The sequence below is a fragment of the Neolamprologus brichardi genome, chromosome 14 (genome assembly GCF_056152115.1).
Source record: "Neolamprologus brichardi isolate AB-2024 chromosome 14, ASM5615211v1, whole genome shotgun sequence".
Taxonomy (NCBI): domain Eukaryota; kingdom Metazoa; phylum Chordata; class Actinopteri; order Cichliformes; family Cichlidae; genus Neolamprologus; species Neolamprologus brichardi.
Window position 1 is genome coordinate 26109665 of NC_142117.1, and position 21595 is coordinate 26131259.

General features: G+C 37.2%; 3 protein-coding genes across 5 annotated transcripts; 2 read left to right on the plus strand and 1 right to left on the minus strand.

The window, feature by feature from the left end:
* Positions 1–217: 217 nt before the first annotated feature.
* On the plus strand, positions 218–3952 carry LOC148098920 (extracellular calcium-sensing receptor-like). Its single transcript, XM_087851662.1, has 9 exons — positions 218–327; positions 496–790; positions 888–974; positions 1056–1325; positions 1499–1708; positions 1834–2109; positions 2476–2703; positions 2797–2920; positions 3042–3952. The coding sequence occupies exons 1-9, from the start codon at positions 218–220 to the stop codon at positions 3950–3952; spliced, it is 2511 nt and encodes an 836-aa protein (XP_087707788.1).
* Positions 3953–6716: 2764 nt separating this feature from the next.
* Positions 6717–7412, plus strand: LOC148098921 (uncharacterized). The gene has a single exon (XM_087851575.1). The coding sequence runs from the start codon at positions 6717–6719 to the stop codon at positions 7410–7412; it is 696 nt and encodes a 231-aa protein (XP_087707701.1).
* Positions 7413–8369: 957 nt separating this feature from the next.
* LOC148098922 (sterile alpha motif domain-containing protein 3-like) lies at positions 8370–14529 on the minus strand. 3 transcript variants are annotated; one of them, XM_087851023.1, is made up of 9 exons: positions 14250–14529; positions 13113–13308; positions 12785–12943; positions 12539–12626; positions 12193–12348; positions 11527–11733; positions 11092–11263; positions 10871–10950; positions 8370–10766 (listed from the first exon to the last, which is right to left on the minus strand). In XM_087851023.1, the coding sequence occupies exons 1-9, from the start codon at positions 14527–14529 to the stop codon at positions 10470–10472; spliced, it is 1635 nt and encodes a 544-aa protein (XP_087707149.1). In that variant the 3' UTR covers positions 8370–10469. The 3 variants fall into 3 exon arrangements, with proteins under 3 accessions (XP_087707149.1, XP_087707150.1, XP_087707151.1); XM_087851024.1 differs by lacking the exon at positions 12193–12348; XM_087851025.1 differs by lacking the exon at positions 12785–12943 and having other exon boundaries at positions 14250–14385.
* Positions 14530–21595: the final 7066 nt, after the last annotated feature.

Genomic DNA, 21595 nt, shown 5'->3' on the forward strand with positions numbered 1-21595 from the left:
TATCCAAAATTCATCAGCACAGCATGTCAATAAAAGGGAATGGCAAAGCAATAAAATGAAATGACTAGGGTCAGAAAATATGAAAGCTGTCATGAGCTCATTTTTACAAAGCAATTTGTTCTTGTTCGTTTTGTTGTATTCTTATTTTTCTCATACTATACCCTCTTCTCTGTTTCCCTCCTCGTGCCAACTACAGGAGCAATTTAATCTAAACAGAATGCAGAAGAGTGGAGATGTCATCCTGGGAGGACTGTTTCCAGTCCACTTTTTCTCAAGCATTTCTTACCTCTCTTTTACCTCTAAGCCACAGCAACCTACTTGCCATAGGTGAATATGACAGGAAAACAACAGAAAAAAATAGAGAAACAGGACAAACCTAATGCTAATATAAACATAATTGTAATATCTAAAGTAATTATATTGTGTTGATTAATAAAGCTCAGCTGTTTTCTAAGTATCCTGATGTATTTTTCAAATCAAAATGTTTTTTGTTAGTTTCTATGTACAAGGATTTAGGCAAGCACAAACCATGGCTTTTGCTATTGATGAGATCAACAAAAACTCCAACTTGCTACCTAATGTGACTCTGGGATACACCCTTTATGATAATTGCGTTGAACTTGGAATTGGATTCCGTGGAGCATTGTCATTAATCAGTGGTCAAGAGGAACAGATTATATTACACAATACATGTGTTGGAAATCCTCCAGTTGTAGGGATTGTGGGTGATTCTTCCTCTACTCCTTCTATTGCTATCTCCAGCATCTTAGGTTTGTACAGAGTACCTATGGTAAGTTTTCAGTTTAATATTATTTTTGTTTATATTAACTTAATTGTAAATTAAATGTTTAAAACAATGTACAATATAGAGTCTGTATTTTTCACAGGTGAGTTATTTTGCCACATGTTCCTGTTTGAGTGACCGTCAAAAGTATCCATCCTTCTTTAGGACGATCCCAAGTGATGATTTCCAGGTTAAAAATCAATCAGGAAAAATATAAAAAGTCAACAGCAGCTGATGAGCAGCACTCATGTTTTAATCTGTATTCACTTAGGTACGTGCTATGATTCAGATTCTAAAATATTTTGGCTGGACTTGGGCAGGTCTGCTCATCACTGATGATGATTATGGACTTCATGCAGCCAGATCCTTACAAACTGAGCTGAGTGTGTCTGGAGAAGGTTGCCTTGCCTATGTTGAGGTTTTACCCACTGACAAAGACACAGATGAACTCAGAAGGATTGTGGATGTGATGAAGAAATCCACAGCTCATGTGGTCATTGCCTTTGTGTTTGAGACTCACATGATAAACCTTATGGAAGAGGTGCAGTTTTAAAAGAATTTGTTTCTCTAAACTGGTTAATACATGTATTATGTCTTTATTTGAATGAGTACAGAAAAGTAATGGTATAGAATTCGTAGAAGTCAAGCAAGTACTTCAATGTCATGATGATGTCAGTCGTTGCTATTTACAATACTGCTTTGTACAATGCACAGATAGAAAGGCAGAATGTAACAAGCCTACAGTGGTTGGCCAGTGAAGGCTGGACAGCAACAGCTGCTGTGCTTCAAACACCTCAGCTCATGCCATACCTGGGTGGTACACTGGGCATCGCTATTCGTCGAGGAGAAATACCAGGGCTCAGGGAATTCCTATTACAAATACGCCCTGATCTGCTTGACAGTAATAGCTATGGAAAGAGCATGGTGAGAGTTCAAAACTTTACTGTGTTAGCTGCAAAAATTTAATTATGTCCTTTAAAAAACAAAAAACAAACAGCAGATGCACACAAACACAGCTATTAATAATATATTTCAATCATATATTTCAGGTGAATCAGTTTTGGGAATTCACATTTCAGTGTAGATTTGCGCCAGCTCCACCAGGCTGGCTGGAAGGTGGAGGAGCATTATGCACTGGACAGGAAGATCTAGAAAATGTGAATACTGAGTTCTTGGACATTTCCAACCTCCGGCCTGAGTACAATGTGTACAAAGCTGTTTATGCTCTGGCATATTCCCTTGATGACATTCTGCAATGCAAGCCAGGAAGGGGGCCTTTCAGTGGGCACCGCTGTGGCACTTTGCAATCACTGGAGCCATGGCAGGTGTGATATTAATTTATACTTCATTTATGAGTAAGTCATTTGTTCTATAATTACTTTCAGTACAACAAAATGTACCCTGTCGGATAAAAAAAAACCCCAATTCAATAAGATGAAATGAGCTGAAGAGAGCTAAATGGGTTTTTCATATTGAGCAAAAGTAGTGTTTAGTATATTTATATTAGAGCACATTAAATAGTATGCATATGTATTGCACAATTAGAGATACCCATGCTTAATTTAGAATTAGATTTTAATGCATTTAAATATAAATGTATAATAAGTGTTAGATTAAATTTGGTTATTGGATATAGAATGCCACTGTCTGCACTGTGAAATTTATTTCTTGTATACTTATACCTTTAACAGCTTGTTTATTACTTGGAAAGGGTAAACTTCTCCACTCCATTTGGTGATCAAGTGTCATTTGATGAAAATGGTGATGTTGTGCCAATTTATGATGTGATGAACTGGTTGTTGCTCCCTGATGGAAGCATTAAAGTTCAGAGTGTGGGTGAGGTTAAGGGGTCATCTTTAAAATGTGAAGAACTCATACTTGATGAAAACAAAATCTTCTGGAACTCTATATCAAACAAGGTTAAGTATGCTTTTATTTGATTGTTACCTTTTATGACATTTAAATTATATAGAATTGCAGCAGGCAATATTTATTTATTTTTTGTCCAACAGCCAGTTCGATCAATATGTAGTGAGAGCTGTCCACTTGGTACCCACATGATAAGAAAGAAGGGGGAACCCAAATGCTGTTTTGACTGCATCCCTTGTTCTGACGGAAAAGTCAGTAATATGAGCAGTAAGTGTATTTTCAGGTTTTTTTTTTAATCTGTCAGCATGACATGTTGAATTTTATTTTCTTTAAATATAGTATGCATTTAATTATCTTCCCCTTTCATCATCTTTCTCCCTTTTGCCAGACTCCTTGGAGTGCACCAGTTGTCCAGAGGATTTTTGGTCAAACCCCCAACGTGACCACTGTATTCGTAAGAAGACAGAGTTCCTCTCTTACCATGAGCCTCTGGGTATTTGTTTGACAGCAACTTCACTGCTCGGCACATTTATATGTGCTGTTGTTCTAGGGATTTTTATCTACCATCACAGAACACCTATAGTACGTGCCAACAATTCAGAACTTAGTTTCCAGGTATTGCTGTCACTCAAGTTATGTTTCCTTTGTTCACTGCTGTTCATTGGACAACCCAGGCTTTGGACATGCCAACTCAGACATGCAGCATTTGGGATCAGCTTTGTGCTGTGTGTCTCATGCATCCTAGTAAAAACCATGGTGGTTCTGGCTGTGTTCAAAGCCTCCAAGCCAGGAGGGGGAACCAGTCTGAAGTGGTTTGGTGCTATGCAGCAGAGAGGAACAGTTCTGTTTCTTACATCTATTCAAGCAGTCATCTGCACTGCTTGGCTTGTTTCTGCTTCCCCAACTCCACATAAAAACACCCAATACCAAAATGATAAAATTGTTTATGAATGTGTAGTTGGGTCTAGTGTTGGTTTTGCAGTGTTATTGGGCTATATTGGTGTGCTAGCTTTCCTCAGTTTTCTAATTGCATTCCTGGTAAGGAATCTTCCTGACAGTTTTAATGAGGCCAAGCTCATCACATTCAGCATGCTAATCTTCTGTGCTGTATGGGTGGCCTTTGTTCCTGTCTATATCAGCTCACCGGGAAATTATGCAGATGCAGTGGAGGTATTTGCCATCTTGGCCTCAAGCTTTGGCCTCTTGATCACATTGTTTGGACCCAAATGTTACATAATCCTGCTGAAACCAGAATTGAACACAAAAAAGGCGGTAATGGGTCGTGGCGCTGAATTGTAAAAATGTTTTCACATAAATTAAAATACATGCATGAAAATAAATACAATTAACTGATTAGATCATGAATATAAAAATAATTTGATTCATACAAGACTGATATTGTTTATACTTGCATATTTTGCCATTCTATGTATTCAGAAATATATTGACCAGGATTTATAATGCTCTTATATGACTAGGGATGGGTATTGATAAGATTTTCACGATTCCGATTCCATTTTCGATTCTGTTTAACGATTCGATTCTTTATCGATTCTCTTATCGATTATTTTTTTTAAAAAAAAGGAGAACACTAAGGTCAATTAGCTTAGATCTTTGTTTTATATCTTCTCTTTGAACAAGATAGAAATTTAGGAGTAACATGGCCTTACAAACCCAACAGTGAGATCTTAACAGATCCAACCTACGGCTCTTCAATGGGGTGTCACAGGGTCCCCAGGAAAAAAAATTGTGAATGTAAAATAATAAAATAAATATTCTTCTGTAGCAATTACACAAGAATATCCAATAATGTCCCTGCCTACAATTAAACACATTCACTTACCGAAAATCGGGGACATCTGCTGTGGCAAATGGGTGCAAGCCTTTGACCACAAACTGAGTCACTGCTCGGTGACATTCGTCTATCCTGGCCTGAAAGGAGACGCTACCGGTAGACTGCAGCGAGAACTGCCAGCATCTGAGCCAGCCAGACTCTGTCTGTCTCTCTCATCATGGTCACCTAAATGCACAGTAATGGCAGGTTTTGTAATAAGGCAGATCGCGCTAACATAATACGCACTGTTAGTTGATTATTTACCTGCCGTATTAACGGGAGAGGACGTGCAAACGTTACCGCTGCTGCTGGGTTGAGATTCACGAGTCCGGAGCGACATATATTTAAGGTCATCGCGTGTTTTGTGAGCAAATGCTTTTGCATATTCGTAGTGTTTCCTCCCTTAAATTAAATATCTACTTTGCAAGTATTGCAAGTTGCCCTGTTGTCATCCGTTCTCGTAAAGTATAACCAAACTTTTTAGCGTTTGAGCCGCCATGTTTCCTGCCAGGTAAATGACGCTCCGCAACGTGGTGACGTCATTCGGGGCGACTGGAATCGATAAGGGAATCGTTTGCAAAAATGGCAAACGATTCCAAGGAATTGAAACAGTGGGAACCGGTTCTCAACAGGAACCGGTTTTCGATACCCACCCCTATATATGACTTTGAATTTTCTTGAATTTTATTCAAGATTTTTAAAATTTTAAACTGTATAACCGATACAAAAACTGCAGGTCACCTTCAGAAGGAACAAGGATGTTTTATTTTTGAGCAATAATTTTGGATTAAAAGCAATCAAGACATTATGCTTCCACTATTACGCATTCATACATTTCATAGAATCTATTTTCTTTCTTGCTTGACCTGTTTTAATCTTGCCTGATTTGTGTTGCGTATTCTGATTGATGGTACTGTGAACATAGTGGAGGATTTTCTTTTTCACCAGGTGACAGGATGTTTAGAGGTTTCTCCCAACAGTTATTTAAAAGGGCCTCAGTGGAGAATTTAGTGGGGTTTGAAGCTAAAGCATTGCATAACGTGCACAGGGAACCAAAACTCAAGGCACACTTTAGGTCGCGGGCCAAACAATGTAAACATTTTTTGAACAAACTAAAACAATGTTTTTTAAACATAAATATAAATAAATATAGACAGGAGTATTATTCCAGAATAAATAAACTTTAAAAAAAAATAAACTTTAACTTTAAATATTTTGCTCTTAACAAAAATATATCCTGTCAAAATTATGCAAGTTAGAAATATGAACATGCTGCCAAAAACCCCACAAAAAATAAATGAAAGCATATACAAGGCAAGGCAAGGCAAGGCAAGTTTATTTGTATAGCACAATTCAACAACAAGGTGATTCAAAGTGCTTTACAGATATATTAGAAACAAAAACAATGATTTAAAATTGATTAAAACAAGCAAACAAACAAACAAACAAACAAACAAACAAACAAACAAACAAACAAAACAGTATATAAAATTAAAAATCAATACAGATAAAATCAGAACAGTAGATAAAATCAGTAGTTAAAATGTAAGTTTTGAAATTTAAGCTTAAGTGCGGATTTGGTGCTTTATTTAAATGCAGCTGAGAATAAGTGAGTCTTCAACCTGGATTGAAATAAACTGAGTGTTTCAGCTGATCTGAGGCTTTCTGGGAGTTTGTTCCAGATATAAGGAGCATAAAAGCTGAATGCAGCTTCTCCGTGTCTGGTTCTGACTCTGGGTACTGATAAAAGACCAGATCCAGATGACCTGAGGGATCTGGAAGGTTCATACTGGGTCAGGAGGTCACTGATGTATTTTGGTCCTAAACCATTCAGAGCTTTATAGACCAGCATCAGAACTTTAAAGTCTATCCTCTGACGGACAGGCAGCCAGTGTAAAGACCTCAGAGCTGGACTAATGTGGTCCACTTTTTTGGTCTTAGTGAGGACTCGAACAGCAGAGTTCTGAATGAGCTGTAGTTGTCTGACTGATTTTTTAGGTAGGCCTGTAAAGATGCTGTTACAGTAATCAAGCCTACTAAAGATGAATGCATGGACTAGTTTTTCCAGGTCCTGTTGAGACATCAGATCTTTTATCCTTGATATATTCTTGAGTTGATAGTAAGCTGATTTTGTTATTGTCTTAATGTGTTTTTCTAAGTTTAGGTCTGCATCCATCACTACAGTGTGACGCAGATACACGGAACGGAGCGAGCGAGACAACAAACTAAATGGGGCCTAAGAGAACGCTGACCGCTGAGGAAATTGAGGACATCAAAAAGTCACTGGACTTTTTAACTGAAGAAACATCAGCTATCAAGCTACAGCAGAAATATATCCTGGACATTGTCGAGGAGACAAAGTCGCATCGCAATCAGAATGCAGAGAAGGAGAAACGGATTGTCTATCTGGAGAGCAGGGTCGCGGACCTGGAGCAATACACCAGAATGAACGATGTGATCATCACAGGGCTACACATAAAACCCCGGTCATATGCTCGGGCTGTGACTGCTGACAGCAAAGAGGACCATGGAGAACTGGATGTTAGCTCTGCAGAGCAACAGGTAGCTGGTTTCTTGCAGTCAAAAGGGATCGACCTGGACTGTAATAACATCGAGGCATGCCACCCTTTGCCCAGGAGAAACGCTAGTGATAAACCAGCTGTCATCATAAGATTTGTAAACAGGAAACACAAGAATGCACTGCTGAAGCAGGGGAGAAAACTAAAGGGATCAAACGTCTACATGAATGACCATCTAACTAAATACAACGCTGACATGGCTAAGAAAGCACGACACCTAAAGAAACTGGGTAAAATTCAAAATACATGGACTGCAAACTGTAAAATATTTATTAAACTCAACGGCACACCGGAGGAAGCCAAAGTGCTGGTCATCAAACGCATCCAGGATCTGGAAAAATATTAACATGACTACAAATGCAAGGAGCTGAACAAACAATCAACATTCATCAAAGCAGGTAACAGAAGATAACAACGGAAGCTAAAGCACAACATATTAAATCATGGAACAATCAACTAATTTAACATCTGGGAATTATACACTGCTATCACAGAGGATTGCTAATCATGAGAATCTGGAGTTAAATTCACCACAAAACACGGAATACAATACACACTTCACAGAGCAGGACATTGATCCAGAATTGAACTTTTTTAACATCAGAAAGACCTGCTGCTACACACTCAGAAATTAAAGTACAGAAATGTACCTATAGGGGTACAATGGCTTGTCACTGGGGTGGTACCCTCTAAGGTACCGTTCTGTACCCTAAACTGTGGGTACTGATTTGTACCCTTGTAATTTGTACCTTTTACACGTCAAACCTGTACTTTAAAGGGCAAAGTTGTACCCTTAGTATAAAGTACAAAAAAGAACCCTTAAAAGGAGTACAAAAATGTCTTTCTAAAGGTTCAGTATCTACACACAAATTTCCTATATTTTTCCTCTCAAGATTTGAAAAATTGAAGATACAAAGTCAAAAATACTTGTCACATTTATTGCCTTCTTAAATACATTGCTTAACTGTTACATACAAACTGTTATCAACAGAGTATGTGTCATAAGCTGCAACATCAATTTCCTGTCCAGGTTTTAGCAACGTCCATTCACTATCAACTCTAACACTGTATGAATGAAAATGGTTGTCATATAACAGAGGAATGAGAATTTTTCCACAAAAGACCCACATTGTGTCAATATTAAATATGTACTTAATTTGCCAGAACAGAGGAATCTTCTCTGAATGCAGTACATCAATGACAAACACATCTCTTACACAGTATTTGACACTGTTCACAATTACTTCTGACACACGTTGGAAAGCTTTCTTAGCACTATCAACTTCAGAAAAACCACAATAGACTGTCAGTGCTTGTTGCAGTTCCAGTGGTAATGACAAAAATGGTGTAGTCACACTTTTTCCAAAAACATTTTCAAATTCACCAAGTAAACTTTTGTTAGAAAACTCCCAGCACTGTCTGAACTGATGTCTGTTGCTCAAAGTTGTAGCAATGTTCATAAAATTTCTACAATTGCGGGACAACGTTTTGAAATACTGGTGCTTACTTTCAAATCTCATACACCATAACAAACGTAGAGGGCCGAACATTTCAATCAGTCTTGCATAGTGGATTAAATAATGACACTTTGGTGTAATTACATCCCCAAATACACTTTTCAGTTTTGTGAGAAACTCATGGACAAGCAACTTCAACAATAAAATATTCTCTTTTCGCACTTTTTTAGCCATTACAATCTCTGTTATTTCACGACATAGAAGAAAAACATGCCAATATTTACAATTAGGTGGCACACGGTCTGCCATCAGAAATGGCAGCAATCTGAACAGGCACCACTTTTGAGATGCTGATCCAACAATACCAACACTCTGAAGTCTCTCTGATAACTGTACTGGTTTGTTTGTTTTGTCATTCTGACCAATGGGCATTTTTTGCAATTCTTCATTGATCTCTCTAATTGTAATATGCTTCTCAGTGTGGGCTTTACAAATCACTAGTTTCATAACTAGAGGAACTACACCTTCCAACAGATCATGCATTACATCAGGTGGTAAAGCTTGCGTAACACTGAAATAACTCAGTCTGTCAAAAGGACATGAACTATTTACACCATATATTGTTTTATCATCCGGAAATTCTTGGATTCGTGCAAGATGATACTGGTGAACCTCTGATGTTCTTAAAACAAAGCTTTCTTCCTCAAAGGATTGTTTCATATCTTCATAAGAAGCCATGCAATACCGACAAATTCTACCAGTGTTAAATGACATAGAAAAACCACCAATCATGTGAGCTGATAAATTATCACAAGATAAAGTTGCAAGAGCAGCATGAATAGTGTGTTCAGTTTTATCAATGGTAAAAGTAAAGCCATCAGTAGAAAGTTTTTCCAAATCATCAAGCAAAGGTTTAAGGATAACATGCCAACCACACCGCTTAACGAAAGAATAGCGTACCAATAACGCTAGATGAATGTGTCTCTGCTGAGAAGTGTACCTTTTGTCCAAATTGCCTACAGTGTAATAAAATGCACTAAGTTTGTGTTTGGATCGTTTAGATCCTAGGGGATTAAGTACTTCAAATTCATCCTCATAAAAATGGAGTCGCAGTGCATTTGGGTTATCCTTGAAGAATTGATGATGTCTGAAGATTTCTCCATCAGAGTAATCTGTTAGAAATTCATCAGTTTCCGAATTGCCACTTGAAAAAATGTGATCTTGTATGTCTTCATGAGAAAGATAATTTTTTAGCACCTTATCAACAGGCACATATGAATACGAGCCAACTGTATGACCCACAGAGTCTCTTAATTTGCAATGAACAGGCTCTGTCATGTTGAGCTTTGATTTGCAATGTTCTTTGACCAAATAAGGAGATCGAATAGCTGTTGAAGCCTTCTCAAAAAATTCATTTGAATGCAGGACATTTTTAAGCTCTGGACACAAAGACACGTCAAGACCCATTTTCTCTAAATGATATGCTATAAAAGCATCGTAGTTCTCCTTGAAAAAACACATCAGAAAATTTACGTCTTCCACAATTTCTTCCTGAACAGAGACTGGTAAAGAATTTTTCTCTCTGCACTTAAGAATGAACTTGAAAAGATTGTCTCTGAAATTTATCAAAAATTCATCCCAGGATGGAGGGGTTTCAGTATTTTCAGTTATGTCATTTGCAAATTCATTTGGGTGTGGACTGACTACCTCCTGCTCATTTTCATCTAAGTCTTTATGGGGACACAACACCTGTTCTCTGTGTTTCCTATACACATGTCGTCTGAAAGATTCATATTTTTTGAAGGAAGAACAGCAGTCACTGAGTCCACAAGTTATATCAAAATTGGCATCATGGGAATGAATAAGTCCTATGTGCTGAATAAGCTTTGTCAAACTAAAGGTTCTTCTGCCACATTTGGAGCACTGATATGGCTGAGGCATGGTGGTCAATACAGAAGATTTATTTGTCTGGTGACTGTGATTGGCAGAGGCCGGTCCTCACCCTCATCTATTTTCACAATGTACTTTTGGAGAAAAATCAGGGTGTTCTTCAGATGTTTTGGATAAGCAAGGTTGAAGACAAAATACAAGCAGAAAGAAGAGATGATTCCTTCAAAAATACACGAGCTTCTGCACACTTCACTGCCATCCAACTTCACAATGTTTGGAGCGCTTCTGGAGAACACTGGTTTCCAGTCTTCATGAAGTAGCTGAACAGTTGGATAGGGGGTTTTAGGATGAACCTTTGAAGTCAAAAGAGAAGGTAGAGGAAAGCAATATCTTAGTCTCTTAACAAAAGATACATTTGTTTTCCTTTTATATAGACTAAATATTTTAATACACACACCTCTCCAAGTATGACAAAGAGATCCAGTTTCTCCTTGAAGATGTATGGCAGGAATAAAAGCGCAGCCCTTGTGTCAAGATCTGCCAAAAAAAAAAAAAAAAAAAAAAAAAAAAAAAAAAAAAACCCACAAGATCACCCATGTATTTTATTTGGCATTTCCAGTTACCTATAAAAATTATATAAAATGGAAGCTTTGAAGTTAAAAAAAAAAAAGCAAATACCTGGTAGGTCATCAGTGAGAGCCTCCTCTCTTGCATCAAGGTAGAGCTGGTAGAGTGGGGTTTTCCCTCGTGTAAGGTCAATCACCTTTGCTGCAACACATGAGAGCCCTTCACGAAATCGCTGGCTTACATTACCCGTTGTTGGTTGGATCCACCCGAGTTCGTTGCACAGCTACAAGTAAAAAATTCATTTTCAGTACAAAATAACAGTGTATGAAAATGAAATTATCTAAAGTTGATATTAATTATGTATGGTGCTGCATAATTATTTTTTTATAGAATTTAACAACAATACTGTAAGAAGTTACATGAACATACAAAAAAAGGAAAGAGGGACAGATGAAGAAAGCAAGGTCAAGGGCAAATAAAATTTACTACTATAAACATGTTAAATGTGACAGCTATTTCCAAGTTCAATTCAGCTTTCTGACTTACACCAGTAGGCATCCCTAAGAAGGGGTACTTCTTCAACACATCCTCCACAGGCATACCATCTGCAATTTCTTTTTGCCGCCAAGCAAACGTTTGCTGCATACGGTTATGAACCACCATGGTATCTGGTTGCATCTTCTGATATTGGCACTGTAAGACCTTTAAGTGGGCGTCTATGGATAATAAATCCTCTCCTTGGACGCATGGTCCCTTGAAAGAAAGCAAGAGTGAGAAGAGAAAGTCAAAACAGATTAGAAACCCAACATAAGACTAAATATACAATTAGAGCTGACACGATCTGTGCATCACAAAGAACTCGTATCGGTTAAAGTTAACCAATACCATGAACCAATATTTAAAATATGGAAACTCTGAAATAATTTCACATAAAATCTTAATTGTTAACTTGAAATTTTAGTTTTGGAGTCATATTTAAAATGTTGTTTTTTTAAAAAATCTAGTTCACCCTCTTTTAGCGCCTTCCAATTAATAATTTTTTGTGAGGTAGAAGTATTAGCACTGGTACTTTGTATTAGCAAGTGCTCTAATCCAAGTATTGGTATTGTTTCGGTTTGAAAAAAGGGGTACAGTTGCATCCCTAATCCTTAGTTTTAGATGTAATAACAGATGCAAGAACATTTTATAGCTCAAGATGTCCCTCACACCAACCTGACAAACATTTCTCTGACTTGTTCGTTGACATTTATTAGGCTGCCCTCTCCTCGTAGAACCAAACTTCTCCTTACAACGCCTCACTGCCTCACTGTCGACAAGTGGTGCCCGCTCTGATTTGAATTTACGTCTCAAAGACATATGCCATGTGTGCTTGTTGAACAGAAACATAAGTTACTGTAAAAACAATCTACACAAAGTACACCCAACAAAGAATCAGTAAACATACTTCATACAAACCTACTGAGAGGCTACAGATTGTCTTACTAACAAGATCGAAAAAAGCTTCACTTTTACTTTGTAATCTTGAAGGAACCTTATGCAAATTTTAAATTTAACTTACATAACCATTTCCCTCACGATCCTTGAGGAAAGGATACTTCATTACCAGCGTCTTCACAGCTTGCACATATTCAGAATTTGTGGGATACCTGTAATATCAGAAGAAACATAAGTGTTAGAGCAACTGCTGACAAACAAACTTTATCAAGTGTCAGTTATTGTTTCTTAGTAATGTAGCGTTTATTTTCAATATGACAGATTCAGCTTTTTCTAAAGCAACAAGCTAACATTACCCTGATTAACTTACATAGTATACTGTGCCACAGCTTCATATAGAACTCTGATTATTGTGTGTCTGTCCCTTGGATTTTTATGGCACGGTTCTTTGTTGTCCAGTTTTAGTTGCAGATTTTTGGGAAATCTTGGAATTTCAAAAGAGGCTGGCAGTCTCAAAGTATTTTCATTGCTGTGAAAACAGTTAAGTGTTTGTTTTTATTGCATGAATTGAAGTATAAAACACTACAGTAACAATACATATGGTAGAAACAATGATCATATTAACTAAATCCTAAAAGTGCATAACGGCCAACATGTATGCTTCAGACATACTAACTTCATTATAAATAAGAAAATACCTTATTGAAGTTGACGAAGTAGATGGTTGCCAGTCTTCTGGAGAGACAGTCTGTAGAGTCAGCGTCACTGAAGATTCCTTCATCCTTGACACAAATTGGTTGAATTTAACCTGCTTTTTGAAGGATCCTTGGAAAAGGTATGCAACCATAGTCTCAGTAAGACCGCAGTCAACTGTGTCACCATCAACCTCATTGTCTGCAAGATAAATGGTAGTACAAACTCTAAATTCCATGTAAGGATATTTATCACCACATTTTTACATGGGTAAAAACCGTATATCACACACATTAAAACTTTTTGTACAACTTCTTTCAGTTCAAAGAAATATTCATTAAAAAAAACCAGTAAATTAAATAAAATAAACCAAATTTTTAGAGTGAATCCTCTCGATATGCAAAGTTTTCATTTTTAAATTTAGATGTTTGTTTGGGACTACTGGACACAGGAGAGCAGAGTCTGAGCATGCTTTTGTGCCCTTTCAAGTTTGGAAGAAAAAAAAGACTAGAATGCTGTAATTTGTTAATATTCACTACTAAGGTGACTCCTTTCTCCAGATTTCCGACAGTTTCTGCCGTCTGTTCTTTCAGACCGATTACTTATAGCGATAACACCCGCAGGACCGTATTACAAGCTCAGATTACATGCTGAAAAAGTTCCCACATTGCTTAAAACGCCACTATCAAACCAGCTGCGACACCCTTGTTATATTTTAAACAAGTGCGGCGTCAAGATATTTCCTTTGAACGTTATATTCAGCCACCCATGTGTGTTGATGGCCTTGGAATGGATGTAAAAACGTGATTTTATTAAACCATTAATACACTAACGGTAAACTGCATTCAGCTACCAGGGATTCAAATTTCGCGCCGTTCTGCTGCGCAGGGGTTACCCAACCCACAGACTGTGGCCGAACCACATATATAAGTTCAAACTTATACAAATACTATGTGTACACATTTTTCATTTTTCAGAACTGTGACCTCAACTTTACACATGAAACGTTTGTAAAAACGTTTGTAAAAAGACATAATTTGAGCTAAGAGAGTGCCGAAACTAGCTAAATTGCTAATATACGTTAAGCTAGGCTAAACCAATAATTAGTAATTACGCTACATTTTTCTTTAAATAAAACTTACCTCTGAAACGCTGAGCTTCAGCTTCGGTGACATCTAAGCCCCACTCTTGTATTTTTGTTAAGAGTTCCTCGGTTGAAAGTGAACAGAGCACACCAGGACTTGCAAGTTCGTAATCCATCTCCGTCAGTTGATAAAACAAAATGGCACCTGCTGCATTTACAGAAAGTTCTAGAATCCACCAGCTATTCGTTGAGTTTCTTCTTCTACTTTTAGTTTGATGTTGTGAGGATGGGCTCAACTCGCACTCCGAGTTCAATAAGGGTGCTTTTTTGCAATTCATCCAAATAGTTATACTTAAAAAAAAACACTCTCTTAAAAAAATGTTTAAATGCATTTTTACTTTTTTTTCTTTCAAATAAATTCATTGTTCTTAAAGCAGCTTAAAAATAAGGGGGGTTCAGGGAATACAAAAACAACAACTGCAATGAAAATAATAAAAAATAAAATAAAAACACTAAAATATATGCTTAAATCAATACAGTTGCAAATAAATTACTGTCAAAAAGAATTAAAAAAAAAAACCTCTAATCAAAAAGAGCTTAATCAACTTGTACTTTATCTTTTGAAAGAATGGGTACAAATAAGTACTTTTCACAATTAAGGAACATGTATGTACCTTTCAGAGGCTAAAAAAGGTACAGATAGTTACCCCGAGGTCCAATATTTGTCCTTAGACTGTATTAATGTCATTTTTGTACCTTGGGGCACAGTAATGTACCCCTTCCGTACCCCTATTTCTGACTGTGTATTATACTGAAGAACAATTCAATAAAACTGTCAAGGCTGACTGCAAAATGTCCATAATCCACTTTAACAGTAGAAGTTTATATGCCAATTTTCACAAAATAAGAGAATATTTAAGCAAATTTGCACATCCATTCAGTGTGATTACAGTATCTGAGACGTGGATTAATATGGAGAAAGGAGTGGCCTTTGAAATAGACGGATATGAATTAAATGTTATGAACAGAAAGAATAAGAATGGTGGGGGTGTGGCTTTGTTTGTGGACAAAAATTTAAAATACAGGGTGGTGGAAAAAATGACGGTGGTGGTGGATAACATATTAGAGTGTGTAACAATAGAAATTAGTATGGAAAAAAAGAAAAATGTCATTGTAAGTTGTATATATAGAACACCAGGTTCTAATATTGAAATATTTAAGGAGTGGGTAGATAAAACATTTATTAGGACAAATCAAAAAGTTATGTTCATTTGTGGGGATTTCAACATAGACCTATTAAATCCAAACAAACATAGTATGACAGATGAGTTTATTAATACAATGTATAGCATGGGACTCTGTCCAGTGATTACTAAACCCAGTAGGATTACAGCACAGTCGGCAACCTTAATAGACAATATATTTACTAATGAAATAGAAAACAGATCTATAAGTGGTCTCCTAATTAATGACATCAGTGATCATCTACCTGTTTTTGTAGTGTATAACAGCAATTACAGGAAGGTCAAACAGGAAAATATAACAAAATACAAACGAGTGAGAACAGAGGAGTCCATAAATGCATTTAAAAGTAATTTACTTAAGCAAGAAAGGGAGATGCTGTATAAGGAAAAAAATATTGATAAAGCTTATGAGATTTTTTTAGGAAAATTTAAACTGTTATATGATAGCTGTTGCCCAGTAAAGAAATATAGTAAAAAACAAAAATATGCAGCGTGCCCATGGATCACAAAAGGATTACAAAATGCATGTAAAAAGAAAAATACCTTATATAGAGAATTTATAACAAACAGAAGTACAGAAGCTGAAAATAAATACAAGAAATATAAAAATAAATTAACTAGTATTTTGAGGTCATGTAAAAAGGAATATTATGAGAAATTATTAAATATGAATAAAAATAATATTAAAGGGATTTGGAAAACATTAAATACCATAATTAAAAATGGTTCTAGGCAGTCAAATTATCCTTCGTATTTCGTTAATAATGATAGAAATATTAGTAACATGAGTGATGTGGTTAATGAGTTCAATAAATTATTTGTAAGTGTTGGGCCAGATTTGGCTGATACAATTCCTGATATAACAGATTCTGCAGAGAAAGAAATTAAACTCATTGACTGTAATCTTCATTCAATGTTTTTAATGGTGGTAGAAGAAAAGGAAATCATTGATATTGTTGGGAAATCACAAACAAAAAATTCTACAGACTCTGGTGACATTGACATGGAAATCGTTAAGAAAGTGATCAATGGCATCTCCAAACCCTTAACACACATTTGCAATTTGTCTCTACAAACTGGTGCATTCCCAACACAAATGAAAACAGCTAAAGTAATACCACTGTTTAAAAATGGAGATAGACACCAATTCACAAATTACAGGCCTGTTTCTCTACTTTCACAATTTTCAAAAATACTGGAAAAAGTTTTCATTAATAGACTTGACAAATTTATAGATAAACACAAAATAATAACGGACAGTCAGTATGGTTTTAGACCAAATAGATCAACATCTATGGCATTAATGGAACTAATTGAAAATATCACCAACAATATAGATCAAAGACAATGCACAGTTAGTGTTTTCATTGACCTAAAAAAAGCTTTTGACACAATTAATCATGAAAAATTACCTGATAAACTGGAGTACTATGGTATTAGAGGAGTGGTGCTAGAGTGGGTCAGGAGTTATTTGAGAGACAGGCAACAATTTGTGAAGATTGGTGAATATCAATCAGAGTGCCTGAACATTGTTTGCGGAGTTCCACAGGGGTCAGTATTGGGGCCAAAGCTGTTTATCCTCTACATCAATGATATATGTAAAACATCTGATATATTACAGTTTATTTTATTTGCAGATGATACAAATATTTTCTGTGCTGGAGAGAATTCACAGCAGCTTTTGGAAATTGTCACACAAGAAATGATTAAACTGAAAACATGGTTTGACAGAAACAAGTTATCACTAAATTTGAAAAAAAAAACTACATTTATGTTATTTGGAAATTGTAAAAAAGATGCCGGAGCAAAATTGTTAATAAACAATGTTGAAGTAGAGCAAGTTTCTGATACAAAATTTCTGGGTGTGATAATAGATAACAAAATCTGCTGGAAACCTCACATAAAGCATATACAAGCTAAACTGTCAAGAAGCATCTCTGTACTGAGTAAAGTTAAACATTTTTTGCCTTCCAAATCACTCCGGGTACTTTACTGTTCACTTATATTGCCATATTTAGAATACTGTGTGGAACTCTGGGGAAATACATACAAAACTTCACTTCAACCACTATGTAAAACTCAGAAAAAAGCAATCAGGATGATTACTAAAGCAGGATTTAGAGACCATACTAACATCATGTTCTTGAAATTAAAAATTCTGAAGTTTATGGATCTTATAAAATATAAAACTGCAAAAATTATGTACAAAGCCAGATACAATATGTTACCAGGAAATGTACAGAGGATGTTTTTTGACAGAGAAGGGGACTATGAATTGAGGGGAAAATTAAATCTGAAGACTCTTAAAGCACGGACAAAGGTGAAAACCTTTTGTGTTACTATTTATGGGGTAAAACTAAACTTTTTGTTTAGCTGGAGAAAATTGTGGCACAACCAGTCATTAATTTCCTCAATGCATTTACCAAGAGCCTGTACAGGGCCTCGGTCTCCTGGTGACATTGTGATATATATTTGTATGTCATCTGCATAGCTATGATAGTTTATTTTGTTGTTCTTTATAATCTGTGCCAGTGGGAGCAAGTAAATGTTAAACAGAAGGGGTCCCAAGATGGAACCTTGGGGAACTCCACATGATACTTGTCTGCTCAGATGTGAAGTTACCTATTGACACAAAGTATTTCCTGTTTTCTAAGTATGTTTTGAACCAGTTTAGTACAGTTCCTGAAAGACATGCTCAGTTCTCCAGTCGTTTGAGTAATATGTTGTGGTCAATTGTATCAAATGCTGCACTGAGATCCAGTAAAACTAAGACTGACATTGTTCCACTGTCTGTGTTCAGACATATGTCATTAAACACTTTGGTCAGAGCGGTTTCAGTGCTGTGGTTCTGTCTAAAACCTGACTAGAAGGCATCATAGCAGTTATTCTGTTTTAAGAAGTAATTGAGCTGTTGAGAAACTGCTTTTTCAATGATCTTACTTAAAAATGGGAGATTTGAGATCAGCCTGTAGTTGTTCATTTGTGTCTTGTCAAGATTGTCCTTTTTCAGTATAGGTTTTATTACAGCAGTTTTTAGTGATTCTGGAAACACACCTGATATTAAAGAAAAGTTGACGATCTGTAACAGGTCTGACTCTAAAGTCTTTGAGACCTTTTTGAAAAAACTTGTTGGCAGGACATCTAAACAGCAAGAGGAGGAGTTCAGTTGACCTAAGATGTCCTCCAGGTCTTTGCTGTTAATAGGGTGAAACTGTTTCATGGTGTTTAAACAGTTTTTCGGTGGACACAGTACATATTCTGGATCTGCTGTTGATGTACCAATTGCTTGTCTAATCTTTTGGATTTTTTCTGTGAAAAAATTGGCAAAGTCATTGCAGGCCATGGTTGAATGAAGTTCAGCTGCCACTGACAAAGGAGGGTTTGTTAGCCTGTCAACTGTAGAAAATAAGACCCGAGCGTTATGACTGTTTTTAGTGATTATGTCAGAGAAGTAGGACCTCCTTGCACTCCTCAGTTGTAAATTATAATTGTGAAGTTTCTCTTTATAGATGTCATAATGAACCTGGAGGTTTGTTTTTCTCCATCTGCGCTCAGCTTTCCTACACTCTCTTTTTTCATTTTTCACCAGTGTGGAGTTTCTCCATGGAGACTTTTTCCTTCCAAAGATAGCCTTCACCTTAATGGGAGCAATTGTATCCATTACATTTAACATTTTAGCATTGAAGCTATTGACGAGCTCATTGACTGAACCTCTGGACAGGTCAGGTGTTAATGGGAAGACCTGGTTAAAGATCTCACTACTGTGTTCAGTTATACACAGTTTTGTGATCACTGCTGTTGATATATTTCTGTGGGCTGAGATTTTACTTTTAAAGAAAACACAGTAATGATCAGACAGGCCCACATCAGACACAGTAATGTTTGAAATGCTCAGCCCTTGGAGATCAGTAGGTCAAGAGTGTGTCCTCTATTATGTGTGGCCTCTGTTACATGCTTAGTCAGCCCAAAGTTGCCCAGAGTGTTACTCAGGTCTTTAGTCCCTTTTTCCTGAGGGTTGTCCACATGGATGTTAAAATCCCCAACAATAATTACACAGTCGAAATCAACACAGATCACAGACAGCAGTTCACTGAGGTTATTAAAAAAGTCTGTGCAGTATTTGGGAGGCCTGTAAACATTAAGAAACACAACTTTGGATGGGGTCTTCAGCTGTAAAGCCACATATTCAAAAGACTGAAAACTTCCAGGACATAGCTGCTTACATTGAAATGATTCATTAAATAAGACAGCAACCCCTCCTCCTCTCCTGCTCACCCTGGCCTCACTGATAAAACTGTAGTTAGGCGGGGTCGTCTCGTTGAGAACAGCTCCACTGTTACTTTGGTCCAACCAAGTTTCAGTTAAAAACATAAAATCAAGGCTGTGCTCAATGATTAAATCATTAATTAAAAATGTTTTCCCAGCTAAAGATCTAACATTTAATAAAGCCAACTTAAGTGTTTTAGAGGTATTACTTGTCCCCTCGTGGTTGGGAGCAGTCTGTGGCACACAAGGTATGTTTACTATATTTAAAGATCTTTTAGAGTGCAGCTCTCTGTGTTTTGCCCAGGCCACATGTCTCCTTCTGTCACCTAAAAGTACCGAAATTTTAAAACCTTCTAGTAAACAGGGTCCCAGCTTCTCCTGGGAAAAGTCACCACTGCCATAATCCTCGCAGCCCGGACCCTTCACACATCACACATCAGACTGCGGAGACAGGTGTGGGGAGGAGGGAGAAAGGGAGGGGGAGGAGGGTGATGGCCTGTCAGGGGTTTGGGGGACTGGGGAAGATCGTGGTCCCTGGTCCTGGTCGTTGGTGCTGTTGAGAGAGTTGGAGGCAAATAGGGACCCCTCTTCTTGCCTCAGATGTCTCTCCTTTCTGAGGCTCTTCCCGGGTGGGGGCAGATGGAGCTCCTCCTCAAGGTTTCTGCTGGGCTTTGTCTGTTCTTGGAGTACTGTTTGTTCCTCTTTATGAGATAACTCCTCGTTTATCTCAGCCTTGGCACCAAGCACAGATGGATGACGTATGGAATAAAACAAGTTGGAGGTGAACAGTTTCACCCCTGACTTGTTAAAATTAAATCCATTTGCTTTAAATAGATGCCTGCATTCCCAAAAAATATTACAGTTGTTGATAAAATGCACTGAGTGTTCAGTACATGCTGATATGAGCCATTTATTCAGTGTAAACAACCTCCTGAATCTCTCGTCTCCTCCTCTGACGGGCGGTACAGGTCCACTGATGAATACAACTGCATTCAGAGAGTTTACAGTATTTAATAATCCAGTCCTGCTTCAGAACCTCTGACTGTTGTTTGGACACATCGTTTAACCCTGTATGCAGAACAATGTTTGTCACAGTTGGATATTCATCTGCAATTTGAAGAATTCTCTCCTTCAGGTTGTTGAACATATCCTTAGGGAAGCAGAGGACTTTCGTGTTCTTACCGCACATCCTTTGTACATCCTTTACGGCAGAGTCACCCACAATCAGAGTTTCAGGCCTAGCCTTTAGCTTTCCCTGTGGCCTTTTACTTTTCAACAGATTTTCAGACCTTACTTCGCTACTTTTAGATGGATGGTTGTCCGATATAGATCCAGGGTCCTTTGATAGTGGAGCAAATCTGTTCTGCAGCTTCACATTCAGTTGTTTTGGAGGTTTGTTGTTAACCTTCCTATTCACGGTTGTCCAGTCCTGTTTCCTCCCGTATACAGGGGTAGAAGAGCTTCTCTGTCTCGTAGGAAGTGAAGGCCAGTTGGTTTCAGAGATTTCAGCTCGCTGTGCTCTGCCCGTGATACGTCCTCCCCCTTCCAGGAGACATGATTTATGTCTTGGTTTTGCACCAAGACAGTCCAAGGGGGGATTATCGCTTGAGGATTTATAATAATGCACACATAATAAGTCTACTTTCTTGGTCATGTTATCTGTGCTTAGGGTTGCCAACTCCCTGAGAAATAAATAAGGGACACCTCGTGGCCAGGGCAGGGCGACCCAGTTGTCTTCACCCTTCCCAATGTGGTGAGTTTTTTAGCTCTTTTTTTGTGTGTGAAATTATTTTTTTAACCATTTGACTTGAATTTGATTTAATTAGATGCGTATTCTTTGTGATATCAACACATGGGAAACAAAAATCATTTAGCCATTTATTTTTAGCTCAAA